This window comes from Haliotis asinina, chromosome 7 (genome assembly GCF_037392515.1).
Source record: "Haliotis asinina isolate JCU_RB_2024 chromosome 7, JCU_Hal_asi_v2, whole genome shotgun sequence".
NCBI lineage: Eukaryota > Metazoa > Mollusca > Gastropoda > Lepetellida > Haliotidae > Haliotis > Haliotis asinina.
Genome location: NC_090286.1, coordinates 46,570,575 through 46,586,112, shown reverse-complemented (window position 1 = coordinate 46,586,112; position 15,538 = coordinate 46,570,575). Strand labels below are relative to the sequence as shown.

The 15,538-nt window shown below is 38.1% G+C and overlaps 1 protein-coding gene across 6 annotated transcripts in view; it reads right to left on the bottom strand.

Moving 5' to 3' along the window:
• LOC137290732 (focal adhesion kinase 1-like) overlaps positions 1 to 15,538 on the bottom strand; it is a 136,316-nt gene that overhangs the window by 75,808 nt on the left and 44,970 nt on the right. The window contains exon 1 of one of the 6 annotated variants that reach the window (XM_067821844.1): positions 10,956 to 11,098. The exons of the other annotated variants lie outside the window; for them this stretch is intronic. Within the exon in view, the coding sequence (XP_067677945.1) occupies positions 10,956 to 11,015 (60 nt within the window). The 5' untranslated portion in view covers positions 11,016 to 11,098. Of the gene's footprint in view, positions 1 to 10,955; positions 11,099 to 15,538 lie in introns of those variants that run through there. 6 annotated transcript variants of the gene reach the window in all.

The window sequence follows — 15,538 nt, the reverse complement described above, 5'->3', positions numbered from 1 at the left end:
CTGACAGAATCACTGTAATAAATTTCAAAATCATTTTGTAAAAGCATTCATGCATAACAAGGTCATGACTCTTTCTAGATTTCCACAAAACATTCTGCCCAGATTCGCAATCAACCCTCTCTGGAACCTGATTCTACAATGACCATGCATGTCATTGGCCAGATCAATGCTTGTGAAGCGAAACTGTAATCTATTTCCCATTTTCTCAGAGCAGTCACAGAAATCCTTTTCCCCAGATGACATTAATAAAATCGTTTTTCCACATGTCATTTGTAAATCCATTTGGAAAACGTAATAATCCAGTGCTTCACAAACAACACCACCAATTTATCAAACACCAACATCACATGGCACACAGGAACATGAGTACTTCCTCTTCAGCTACACCATCTCCATCCCTCGCCCTCCATGTGAACGCACATGGCAGCTGATGAAAACAGCCCACAGACACATCCTCCAGAACAAGCAGCAATTAAACATCCCAAAACTGGAGATTAAAGAAATTTCAGAAAATTGTTGTTCAAAACAGAAAGCACAAATACGTACAAGTGCACACCCTTCGCATGTCATGTTCAACCCATAGGAAACGTTCTTCTAACAATCGCATGGAATGTGGGAAAAAAGTTGTGACATAGCTCTCTCTCTTCCGTCATGTGAGTCGAACATCTGGTGAATATACTCAACACGGAGGCATCTGTTGTACAATATAGTCCGCCAGTGCTAGTCCTGGTTTATTACCAATGTTGTTGAGGGAAACTACAAGAATTTAGTTAGAATTCCAGGAACCATTGCAAGAATGTAGCAGATCATAGATGTCATGTACCAATTCTTCAAGAACAGGAGTCAGTTTAGTTCAAGACTGAATTAGCAAGCAAAACATTTTTTCTCTTAAAAAAACCCAAAAACATATTTATAGAAAATATTCTAGGAAAATATATTTATTCATGACTGTAATAGCAATACATCACTGCTTGGATAAGATTTTCAAGAAACATTACTTTAAAAACACAGATGTTTCAATTACCTGGTTTGGTAATAAATAAAACAATTAACATTATTTACTCAATGATGTTTAGAAATTCTTGTTATAACTATTCCCACTCATGTGTTTAATATTACATGCTGTAGTGAGTGCAATATTTCCTTTATGCTGCGAGTGGATAATCAGTGTTAAATATAAGAAAATACACAGTATCTGAATATTACAGCACCACACACTGATCAATTCCACTCAAGTGATTCCTTCAACATGTCAACATCAGCTATAATGAGACAAATTCATAAGCATTTTCAGTGATAATAAACAGAGAAACTCTACGACCTGACACACCAACTCTCATTGTTCCCAAACTCTCGTCATACCACCAACATTATACACCCATTAACGACATCATAATCCAGTAATGATGACTACGTAACCAAACCCATCTGAATCCTGCTCTGTGTGGTCTAAGTCATGCCCAAGACAATCTGGCTCTGTTAACTCACCTATCATAGGATAGTTCGCTTTTCCTTCAGAATCCAAGTGTTCCTTGTATTTCCTGTTTATTCAGAGAGGGAAATCTCAAACCTTCTGCACTTGCCCGGGGTCACAGTGACATTGACAAGCATATACGATTTAAATTTTGAATTCCGTCTGGTCCGACAGATGATAACGACTGCAACAGTCCAGGACTGACATGAGTGACACACCTAATCACATATATTTGGCCTAGATAACATACACAACAAAAATACTAATATTTTATCAGCTAGTACATGCCCTACATTGTCCTGTCTCACTCAAAATAAGAAAAGAGAGACTCTCACACTCTATTCACCAAGCCCCATGATCACCTGATCTGCATCTAAATACTGATACAGTGTGTAAATGCAAGGCATGGATTGTGTCGAGATGCAAAGGATATTGATTTTTACGTTACTAAGTCTTGTTGCACAATTAGCTGTACTTCTTCTCAACTCCAATTGTCTGTCTGTAGCTTGCAACCTACACACTTTGCACAGGTGGCACTGAATCTTCGGTATTATTTTCTTGAAAAGCTGTCTGAAGTATTGTGTTGCCCTGACAAATTACATCATATGTACATTGGGGTAAACAAGATGGGTGGGGTGGCCTAGAAGGTCAATATCATGCTGAAGGCCCAGGTTTGATTGCCAACAATATGTGCACCTTTTTGGTGTCCTGATTCTTTGATATTGCTGCTGTAATATTTCTAAAAGGGTGTGATAAAACCAACTATACAGGGGTTGGGGGGGTAAAAGGAAACGAGGCCAACAAAATAGATTCTTGTCATGTACACATATAGACAGACTAGTATACACACATCAAGGGCAAATAGGGAAGAGCGTCCATCTTGAATACAAACTGTCTGAGATTTACTCAGTATGCACAATATGCAGGAATACTTGCTATAAAATCAATAGCTATAATAAGGAGATAATTATCTTGATTAACTGAGGAGATAGATCAGTTTGGCATCATAACCTAATTATTTGTCTCATTATCATGATTTACATTACTGAGAGATATCAACCTGATTATCATAGATAATCACATTCCCTGAATTTCCGGCAATAGGGCACAGAATAATTCAGCAAAATAAAAGGTATTTGTCACAAACATGTCAATAATTGCACACCAATATTCTGTTTTATTTTCATTGATTCAATCAGTTGAGCCCTAAAGTGTCATTTTCTTAATCATCAAGTAAGATAAATGATATCTGACATAATACTTTGTAATCTTGTGGAAACATAATTTGGACATGAGTAAGTGAGTGAGTGAGTTTAGTTTTACGCTGCACTCCAATATTCCAGACACATGGAAGTGGTCTGTAAATAATCGAGTCTGGACCAGACAATACAGTGATCAACAACATGAGCATCGATCTGCGCAATTGGGAACGACATGTGTCAACCAAGTCAGCGAGCCTGACTTACGTCTCTCTCTCTTTTATGGCAAGCATGGGTTGCTGAAGGCCTATTCTACCCCGGAACCTTCACGGGTCTAATTTGGACTTTTTTTGTAAACAGACTAGTTGTAATACCTTAAATGAAGGAAGTTATGAATGACGTACCGAATCCAACTTCAGCAAACATTCACACAGATTTCAGCATGTTTCATAAAGTTATCTGTCCAGAGGCATTCATACATCAAAGCCGCTGATACCCTACACCCACTGGAAGAAAACCTTGCATACTTAACACTGTCATCTGTATCACTGCTCTCTGTATACTGCTGTAAGTATACAAGAGAGGAACAGCTTCAATCATGAACAAGTGCTCTGCTCCTGAAGTCAAACAGAACCACTCCCTTCAACTACATGCTCACAAGTAATCTGTACATACTAAATGGTGAAACATGTCAACTAGGTTACATAAGAACAAGTATCTGAGTAAGTACATAGGATTATAGTTATAAACTGATAATCAAATATGTGAGTTTCTGAGTGAGTATCACTTTATGCCGGTTTTATCAATATTCCAGCAATATCATGATGTGGACACCATAAATGTTCTTCTCAGATTGTATCCACCCGAAGACTCAAACCCAGGACACTGACATGATGAGCAAACACTTCATCCATGGGGCTACCTCATTGCTCCCGATATATATGAACCTCAAACAAACTTATTTCCATTTCAAGTGAGTGAAAAGGTTTTTAGGAAACCCCTACGAAGCTTGATACATTGTACATACATGGAAATCAAACAATGTTCTGCAGTATGTTTAGTCCATTGGTTCAACCAGTGGACTTCCAAATTTGTTAAGTTTTTGAAAGAAATGTATCAAAAGTATACAAAACATCAACACAAGAAGCTTATCAGTCTAGTTTATCTGCCTCAACAGATTCTATTTGGCGTAAAAAATAACTTTTGAAAAAAGTCATTCACACAGTTTGTGTAAAAAACATGTCTTCCCTAATGACTCTAAATTATTATATTTCTTCTAAACAACACCAGTGTAGGGAAGCGATTATTTTAACATATGGGGCTTGTTTGAGGCCGACAGTTATGACATAAACATGACTATCCATTTCAGGACCATCAAATTGTTGGAGAGTGAACTTTAGTTAAAAATTTTGCAGGGTGAAAATTTGTTGAAAAATGTGAAATATTTTCGTCGTGAATGCCTGTGACCAATCATCAGCTGCCACTGACTGACATTGTTTCAAGAAAGCATAATGAAAATATCTGAAATGTAACCAAGGTAAGGAATGTCAGTTATTCCCGGCCTGCACAATCTTTCCATGTTGAGTCTTGAGCAGGTCTAAATGTCTGCAGAGTCCAAAGCTATTCTGTATGCACCAATCCCATCTGTTAATGTGCCTGTCTTCCAACATGGCTCTGTTCAAATAAACATAGCAGAGAGTCTCACTCCAAACCTGGAACCCAGGCTCACTCTCCGCACATGAATTATGGAAACGAGATACATGAATACACAAGCCAACCTGCATATGCATTAAGTTGGGCATTTTTCACCCATTTTGCCCACTTGGATGAGGTAACTATTGCCAAAACAGACCCTAAACGAGGGAGACTATATAAGATAAAGGACAGATAGGCTTATGGATGTTCTGCTGTTTTGTTACGGATGCAGGGGGCCATGTCAAGAGAGATAAAACTTGTGACAAAGTGTGATGGATAGATTCCAAGTCAAAGTAAAATAGCCATGCACTTCAGTATCGGCCATTCATCTCTTTTTTTTCAATCAATCACACCAAATGACTGCCTGAAGTTGTTAAAGGTCTTTGAAAATAATTACACATCAGGAAAATTAGTAATCAAAGACTTAAAAATCAACCTCTACCACCAAATCAAGAACCCAAAAGCCAAGTTAGGACCCAGAAATCAGGGGAGATCACCCTGATAAGTCTTTAGCAATGCTATATGTTCCCTATTCAACTTTCTTTATAGATAAGTTCACGTATGTGTACCATGAGGCCAAATTACGAAATATTTAACGGCAAGATTCAATTTGACCTTTTCCCTACATGTCCAGCAAATGTCAGACAAGATGATGTTTAACAGGGCTGCCCTTTCATTTCCTTGGAGCACATGGTCTGACCAACCAACATGTGCCAGGTACGTTAGTAAGGGCCAGAGCTGAATCATCTTGTACTAATCAACATGGCCATGGGAATGGAACATTTTACCAATCCCATTTCAGCCATTTCCAAAACCTAACCAAGAGTGAAATGTTGAAAAACCTACAAAAATCATGTATTTTCAACAAGTAGTTTCGGAAACAATGTGGGGATCATTTTTCAATGGTTTTGAATTTGTGGTCAATGCAGAACAATGTAGCCTGTTTCAATCATCTTGTGTGGAGCCAAGTAACTTGTGTGTATCAATTCATATAGAGCAATATAGCTTGTTGATATTTTTTTTATCTAGAACAATGTAAAATCACAAAAAAAAATTCTTTTGCTTTCTCATCACTGCCTGACCGTAAGATCTTTTTACATTATTGGCTCTCAAAATGTGCATGAATATTTGACGCTTTAAAGTTTTGATCTTCCATTGGAGAAATGGTGTAAATTAGCACACAAATCAAGGGGCTTTTGTTATAAAATAAATAAAAAGTAAAAATAAAATCCCAACCAAAATTTTTGAAAAAGTTATGAGAAAAATGAACATTTTGGTACGTTTCCTAACCTATTTCATTACAAGTGCTTATTCGTTATCTAATATTACACACAGCAATGTTCCAAGTTGCCTAATGGTCTCCTTCAAAAACAGTAGGCCTGACCACATAACCTGTGGTTGATATTGTGAGCAATTTTGCTGTGAGGGTAGGAGGACAAGATCTGAATCATCATGCTAGACCACCTTGTATGACAACCAGAGGTTGCTTGGGACGTACTCCAACCACGATCCTCCACAGGGAACTTGACATAGTGAGTGTTTGAACAGACAAATGCTGCTGTTAACACAATGTGCAGCTGCACACATAACACTGTGATGCAGAAAGAACCGCAGCACTCATCTGCCTCAGTCACCCCTACATAGCTGTTGTCTTGCAGAAAACCATTAACATTACGATGATGACTTCAATCATTGCAATTATCTGTTGGGTGTGACATCACAGGGAATAATATTCCTATCATATCTCTGCATCGCTATGTACTGATGTTTAGCATAATGCCACACTCAGCATTATTCCAGCTGTATGGTGCAAGGCAGTCTGTTGATAACTGAATCTGGACATGACAATCCAGTGATCAACAGCACAATCAACGATCTATAAACAGTTGGGATACAATGACTTGCATGAACCATGTCAGCGAGTCTGACAACCCTTAGATGCATCTGACGACAAATGTGGGTTGCTGAAGACTCTTACCCAGATCTTCATGAGTGAGTTAAGTATAGAAATCAATGGATCTTTAGAATAAATCTGAAAGCAAACTTTTGGGCATAGCTGACCAAAAGATTTATATACAAACACTACAAGAAAATCTCAAAAACCCTTGGAACCCAAAATTTCAAACTTTCCCTGTAGATCAATTTATGAAAATAATTACTGTCAGTTTATTCTCCATCATATTATTGACCATTGTCAAACTGTCTTGCATATCTCTGAAAAAGAAGCCATTATCTTGAAAATGTGTTTGGCTACTTATTCTTCAAATCTTACAGGTATGCTAAAGGAAAAGATTTACCAACCCTGCAGATAAGAATTGATACACAATAAATTAAGTATCTTTTACTGTTCTTGGCTAATGAAACAATACATGATGCTGACATGCGAAGACAAGAGGCAAAGGCAATTATCGGGAAAACAAAGTGAAATTGTCCTCAGGCCTACATCACTGTAGTTGTCTCTGAAGAACTGGGACGTTGTTACCATGTAATCTTTCCCCACCAAAGATAGGCAGCATGACATACAACATGTACACATTCAAAGACTTGCCTAGATCACCTGAAGGCAGGAAGATAAGATTATCAGCAAAATGTCCCAGCCCAAACCTGAGCTCCCTGATATCTCAGTAAGTGGGTTTAAGGTTACATGGAAAACATACAAAGCCACAATCAACCCTAAAACACTAGTCCAGTGATAGCCCTGTGTTAGTGAAACTTTGTACCAACAAACAAGGGTAGACTGGGTCATGTGTCGCCTTTTTCTCAAGGGTCTTCTACATGTTTCGAGAACAACCAAATAAACTTTACATCTTACAAACCTTATAAAAGTAAGACATTTTAAGAAAAACAAATGATTGCTCATTCTCCATGTGAATGAAACAGCAATGTTATATACTTTGTTTGTAGTTTCATGTTTGGCTTATAACCAATCTTTGTGGGGAGGTAAAGGTATCAATAAACTGGGACCAGAAAATGAAGTCAACCTGGAGATACCAGCTGAAAATAACCAAGTACTTACTTACACCAAGGAGAATAGTCTCCCATTGGAGCAATAAGAACAGACTCCTATAACTGATTTTGCCAACTATATACCTGCTGTTCAGTGACTGAGTGAGTGAGTGAGTATGGCTTTATGCCCATGTTAACAATATTCCAGCAATATAACAACAGTTGAATTCAAAGCTTTTTTAGTTGACATGTATTGCTGCATGTAATATTATTATTTTTCAAAGAAACAATCTCAACTTGAATCAAAATATTATCCTAACCAGTCATTCAACTGTACGTTTTAGATCTTTGACAACCATTTTCATCCAACATGCAAGCCCTAGATTATTGAAAACAAAGGCAAGTCAATTAATATGAGACCCTGGTCAATTCAACATGTATTCAGGATGTGATAAATTTAGAGTTACATTCCTTCCCGAGGAAAAATTGAATTGAACCAGCTAACATTACATTGCATACTGGCCCATCTCTGCACTTAGGAATGAGAACAGGCAGGAAGGAGTGAGGAGGGAAACGCAGGGCATGTGAACACAGACATGCTGGTCTCCATCAAGACTGAGTTAACACATCTGTTGATCACACACAGTCTACTGATAATATGCTTATGATCATACAACAGTCTAGTGTTAACCACTACAAGGCTAAGGGAGAGACATGAGTGATGAGTTGGATTGAACATATTTAACGCACCTTTGACATTTAATTCAGTTACCACTGCAGGTAAGTTCACTCCGGGATTGAGGAATGAAACCTTCGGACCTATCAGGAACGGTGGGTTAGCCTAGTGCTTACAGTATATGCTCATCACACTGAAGACCCGGGTTCAATTCCCCACATGGGTACAATGTGTGAAGCCTATTTCTAGTGTCCTCCATTGTGATATTGCTGTGATATTGCTGCAATATTGCTAAAAGAGGCATAAAACTAAATTCACTCACTAACACCTACAATCATTGGATTCTGGTACAAATAAAGGCCATAACTTTGAACAGATAGTTTTCTTGACTTAAACTAAGGGCCCTTGGGATACATGAACTGCTACTGAGTGAGGAATGCCTGGAAGGGCTACAAAGGTGGTCCAACCTAGATGTGGAAGGTCTCCCTAATGGTCCCTGGGAAACTGGAATGCTTTCATGGTTGTGTTTCAAGATTAAAATAGATCAGTAAACTTGTGTAGCAGATGAGGAAGGTATTCCCAGGGATTACCCAAGTTAACTGACAGTGTCAGCAGTTCACCAAGGAAATTAACAGCTACAAATCTTGGAAAGAGGTTTGTATTTCAATGAAAAATGACTACATAATGACTACACCCACCATAGCAACACTAGCATCCATATAGTGCATGAATATTTAAGAATATGAATTTTACAGATAGACATAAGTAAGCTTGCTGCCAAACAGTAAGCCTTGCATACACCGGAGACTCATTTTTGACTCACTGACGTCTGCATCAAGATTGAGGTGCTTCAAACAAAACTGCAACTGAGATCCCTTGGACAGAAAAAGATGAACTTGTTGACAGAATGCTTCCAAAACATGGCTCAACAATTCTGCACCTTCCAAAGTAAGACATGTCTCATCCTGCACAATTACAAATTTAGCTTTTCACAGTCCAGAATTCTCAAACAGTCAGCAATTATCATGACAAGAGTGAAAACCGCTTGACAGTTCAAACTTAACATAGATGACATAAGTGCGACAGTAAAACACAAACTTATGTATAGCCCCTTAAGGGGTTAACCATCACATGCATACATGCACACTCCTCTAGGGAATGAAAGATGTGGCCTGAACTTTGAGTGTGGGCCTTGTGTTGGCTGGCTGAGATGCCGGGATCACTGCAGGAGATCAAACTTGCCCTCTCATCTCTTGTCCCTGAAGATGGAACATATCTGCGTAGCCCTGAGGGACAGATTCCCCAGCCAAGCACTGTCAGAGTCAGTAGGTAACGAGCAATTTGGCTTTACAACTTGAACTTCAGGTGCTAACATTTTCATTAAAAGATTATGCTCTTGAAAATTTATAGGGTCGAGTAGTGCCTGTTATTTTTTTTGAAAATTTGCCAAACATGAAAGCTATACTTTCAGAAGATAACACTAAAGTAAGCTGTGGCTGTCAGTTTCAGCTAGTTATCATACATACGTTGCTTTACGTCATCATGAGTAGAGAGTCACAGCTCAGTAAATGAGAAATGGTGTCAACTTCAACACCAAGTTTAAATGCATAGTATTTCTGTACACTTTTCACGGCCAGTAATGCTGTTATATGCAGTTTAAAACATGTAAGGTTTTAATATTCTAAATTGTACATATTGCAACATGATATTTGTTTTAAATAGTCTGTGTGTGCACACAAAAGCATGCACACACACACTTGCACAAGTTTAGGATAAAAATTAATAGTTTAGATGATACTTTCTACAAATTAAGAAACAGACTGGAGTCTTGAGGAGGAAAGATAGAATTACTTACATCCATGGGCTCAGCATTCAGTAGAGCCATGCAGCAAGGCTATCACACATGCACATAGAAGGTTTAGCAGTTAAGGACAATTTGGGGTGAAATGTCTCTTAATATTTGTATTACTATATATTTTGTTACTCTGAGTCACTATATAACATGTTAATGTGGTTTATAGAACATTGTCACTGCTTCTGCATGGAACATCTGCCCAATAAGTATTTTATCCTATCTGATAGTCACATAATATTGTCTGAAGACATATAGACTTGCTTATCCATCACATACATGTATGTGAGATTTCTTGTATTTGCCTCATGGATTGCATACATAACAACAATGAAGAAGGAAAGTGTCCACCATTACAGCACCTGGTCCCACCACAACAGACCATTCATAACAAAGGAGGGACCCTTCGAAACAAGGGCACAACCTTGACCTCTGGGACTGTCCCAACAAAGACAAACAAAATAACTTCTGTTCATATCTAATTACAGTTTCCTACTGGTTGAGGGCAGGCACTTCTTATCTCTTCCTTACAGCCCCTAGGAAGTGATTCATACACATTAGGATACCATGGATAGCCCACATACACCAGTTGTGTATCATAATATACGTTCTTGGTAAACTTGCCCTATCTTGCATCTGCTATATATATTTGAAAGGGTATCAATTAACTAAAGGGTAAGGAACAGAGATAGTGGGTTGTTCTTAAAAAGTGAAACTTCTCTCGGGAATTTCAGGTATTCTGATCAATGATAGCCTTAGATAAAAATATGGAAAATACTGACTTTATTCTTGGCGAAGAATTTGTTAATAATATCTAAATATTGTTGAAAGAAAATACAAATTTACTCTATAAATATGTTCAGAAGTGTTTTCAAAAATAATTTCTAATGAAAGTTGTCATGTTCTTTCCAGAAGGTTATTTGTTTGACATCAGCGAAGACATGCAGACAATGTAAGACAACAATTCTCTCTTCAAGAATACAATCTTTCAGCATAGTGAGTGATTCTTTTACACAAAAACATATCATAAATCATTTACACACAACTTGGAAAGACGATGTAAATACACTACAGCCCATCCGTCATGACAATATTTCTATTGAACAATCCTACCTTACGTGTCTGGCAGCAAAAAATGGACAAAAGTGAGCCAAAAAATGGATCGTCCTCCATACGGAACTGTCTCTGGCTCAGTGAGCTGAGAAGCGAAAGAACCAGTGAATCTTCTTGTGGGACCTCATCTCTTCATGCTAGGCATGTTACAATTTTATCAACTTCAGCGTCTTACAATTTGGCAGCTGTTAGGACAATCAAGAGTGCAGGGTGTAGCATCACTATCACTTCACAGAGAGTGGTGGGGTTAGCATGCTTCGCTGGAGATATGCACACATTACATGCAGGATAAGTTCTGACAGACATGGAATACAGACGTGGATAAAGGCTCAAGATGTGATTGGACTTTCACTATCTCCAGCTCCAGTTGCTCATTGGATTTGTCAGCTTCTTATTCAGACTTCAAATCTTTTAATTGAGACTAGATAACATGGGTGACAACCTGTTACAAAGTCGCATTTGGGGATGTGAGTGAGTGAGTGAGTGAGTGAGTGAGTGAGTGAGTGAGTGAGTGAGTGAGTGAGTGAGTGAGTGAGTGAGTGAGTGAGCAAGCGAGATGGGTTTAATATTTGAGCAGCATTCCAATTACAGTGTGTAACAAAATTTTGGGAGGAACTTGGAAAAGATTTTAATGGTGATTGCCAATAATTAATTAAAAATTATTTTCTGAGACATCAAAATGATGTGAAGCTTTTCTGGGACATACAATGCACAATGACACTGATGTACCAAGGTACTTAGTCTTCGACAAATAAGAGAAAGAGTATGACTGTATGTTGCTTTAGCAATATTCCAGCAATATCATGACATCAGAAATGAGATTCACACATTGTACCCATGCGGGGAATCAAACCCGGGACTTCAGGGTTAACCACAAGGCTAACCCACTGCCTATATCAAGATAATAAAAATATGTACATTTAGCTGATTTACAAAAGAATATCCTGTCTGAATAGAGATAGATAAAATCTCAAATAGAACCCCAATGAAATCAGTTACTCAGTTGCTGTGAAGATCCCAGCACAATTAAGGAAGAAGATGGAGTGTTCACTCAGTTCACTCAACTGAAACACTGAATATTTCAGTTCATGTCATCTGTGCTGATGTTCTGACATATCAAGAGCGTATCATGACTAAGCTATCAGGATTAATGTTCTTATTTTGCCTTCACTGTTATTGCACGTCTACTCCATAACTAATCCCTACCCTAACTATTCCCAACTAAACAAACATGCAGACAAGCATGTTGCCTCCCCATCATCAACATCATCCAGCATGACCAAACTGTAAACATCCACCTGTAAAAACATCACTGCAACCTGAAGTCTGACGTAAAGAACAACTTTCTAAACTAAAATATCACTAAACAAGCACAATATTATAACAGAAACAATAGCATATTCCTAACTTCTGACCCCCACTCAACTCATCTGAATGTCAAAAACACAAAACACTACAAACCTGACTGATTCAATAACTTCAATATGCTCAAAAAGCAAATCCCGAAAGGTGATATATCCTCAGAACCCTGCCATATCCTTGAAACAATAGCACATCCAGCACAGCGACTGTTCCACCAATGGAGCTGTCAACAACTAGCTTCTCCCTCCCTCCCACCTGACTGAACTTCAACCAAAGATGCACACCACTCAGACACCTTCAGCACTGCAACAATGGCTGGGATAGAGAATGCCCAGAATGCTGTTTGAAGCTCGTTGCAGTCTGGTGAACTCATTTCTTAGTGTAAGTTGTAAATACATCTGAGAAAACACAGTCAATGTGATGCAGGTACAGTTTCCACACATTGCCATGTTCTACTCTCTTACATCCAATTCTAAACATCCAACTCCAAACATCCCTTGAGTATGCCAGGATGATTGGTACTCTGGCTGATTAAGCGACAGTCAGGAGGTATTTTCATCTCATTCCTCTGTTTCCAGACTCAATTTGGACATTCGGATTGAATAATGTTGTTACAGGAACGATACTGGTAAATTAATTCAACAAAATTGAAACGCCATCTGCCTTTGACGTAAGTTCATTGTTAAGGTGTAAGAGAAACATTTATGCTTGGTACTGATGATAAAACACATCTGAAATGTCCAGGTATTGACATTCACCCAAAAATATGACCATAAATTTGCAATGAGCACAACAGACACAAGTGCTGAATGCAACATAATCATTTGTTAACTGTCATGAAGATGAACAGTCTCTCGTAAATAAAAGAGACTCCTGAGCTTGAAGTCATGAACATTCCATCAAAAGGACATTTGGAGGTTCAATATGTCTTCCATCTGGAATCTTACGAAAGAATAAGTGACCTTGACCTTGAATGTTTTTTATTTGTGCCTTATTCTGATCTATGGGCTGTCAAACTAGCTGATACAGAAGCAAACAGGCAGAAAGTGAACTTTTGACCATCACTATCATGCCTTTTATCTTTATTTTAGGTATTCTTGGAGCAAAAGCTCAGATAAATATGCTTAGGTACAGATCAATGATTTTGCCTGAATGCACACAATATGGTTTCACTTTCCCACACATGACACATACGATTCTCCAGCCTGATTATTTCATTAAAAAGTATATAATGTTGGCAGTGGATTCCATCAACATATTGTCTAAAGATATACTGATATGTCCTCATCTGAAACCAAAGAATATTTCTTCCTGAATTTTATCTACAAAACATGCTAAGGGGAAAGAAGAACCTTGTCAAAATTTGCCAACATTTGTTCTGTTGAAATAATGGAAGAGAGAGAGCAGAGGTTGTTCCTTCAATGAATGTGTGAGCAAGTGAATTATTTCTACCTTTTTTCTATCATGTAATGGATACAATATTCAGTGATCAGTTACAGAAGGACAGACTCCAGAAGATCAGACTACGGAGCGAAAGATAATGAAGAACATCCATTCAAACAGTGATACAACACTTGATGGTGCATCATTGGAGGAGCATCATCAAAGCAACATGCCACTTAGAAGGATTACGCTGATCAAATTCTTGTCTCAGCACATAAAGTTCAGCTCCATCATCACAGCCACATCACAACCATAATGTGATTCCATTCACTGCACATGCTGCATCGAGTTCAGAACATCCTGGTACTGGCAATGCATCAAACACGATTCATGACGAATTGCCAGAGATTCCAAGCTATGGCAACACAGTGCTGCCTTCCCTTAGGGCTTGGTGCCTTTGGTGGTCAGGTACGTTCCCATTAGTCATTGGCATTGCTTATCTGGTAATGAATGATCTGCTATCCTATAGCCTCTGAACACTTTGTAGAGAGTCCTTTTCATGTGTCTGTGTGGTGGTGTAGATGTTCTTTTGTTTGTTGGAAATATTGGGTGGGATTTGTTGATTGAATGTGTTATCTACAAAATAAGTGTAGATAGAATGAACAATGTACACTATACCAGGTGGCACATTGTTGGTATCCAGGCATCACATTAGTAGGAATTGAACCCAGACCTTTAGATTCAAGAGCAAATGCTTCAAGTTTCTGCCTACCCTGCCTGTAGTTTGATCAAAATACAAGACAAAAGCTAATTTCCAATCTGGTATCAGTGGGAAATCAATCCTAGACTTTTGGATTAACAAAGAAATGCTTTAAGAATTTGTCTACCTTGTCCTAGCTTGATTGACAAACTTTATAGACGACAACTTCTTTATTACGGTAGTGCGACGTTTCAGTACAGATTCTTGCACCGTTGTCAAGCAGGAATGACACAGTAGTGGTAGCAAAGTATATATAGTGAGGCTAACAAAGACAACAAGGTAACAAGGTAATGAACACAATAGGGTGGGGACTGAGGTGATGAAGCCAGTGGGTAGACAATGGGGAAGGGAGTAGAAGCCAACATGTACATATGTAAGGGATGGTTTAACAAGGCAGAGAGTTTATACAGCTGACTGAGCAAAGCAACCCAAGATATGTTGAGTAAAGTAATTTACATATACGACATACAACTGGCACCACAACTACCAACACATAATTATGCATACTAGTATTCTTGAATGAAATAACAAATACAAGATCTGAAAAAAAGCCATCAAATTTCTGTCACGCTGAGACAAAAGAAAAACCTGACATCCAATACCATGACTTGCTTATTACCTATTAGTGCTTCAGGTAGTGCACTTAAAAAAGTACAGTGCTTGATCTCCAGAATGTGTTCATCTATCACATGACAACTGTACCTAATAATCAAATACAGCTGTTTATCTCAATTTCTGGGTCAGTAAAGTGATCAGTATCAGAATATACTGACTTGTTTAAACAAGTCATCTATTTGTCATTCTTAAGAGTTAGGAGACAGGTGTGAAATATCCTTACACTTCACAAAATATTTTGAGGTTTGGATCTTGTGGAGTCGAACTCAGTGACACAAGTGAAATCACTTCGACGTGTTTGATACTATAGCTGCTGCAGTGACAAATTCACATACCATGATAATGATATCCTTTACAAAACCAACTTTCAAGCCAAATATATCCTTTATTAATTTGAAACATTTTGGGACAACTTGATCATTAACAGAAATAAAATACATTCAGCCAAGACAAACAATATACA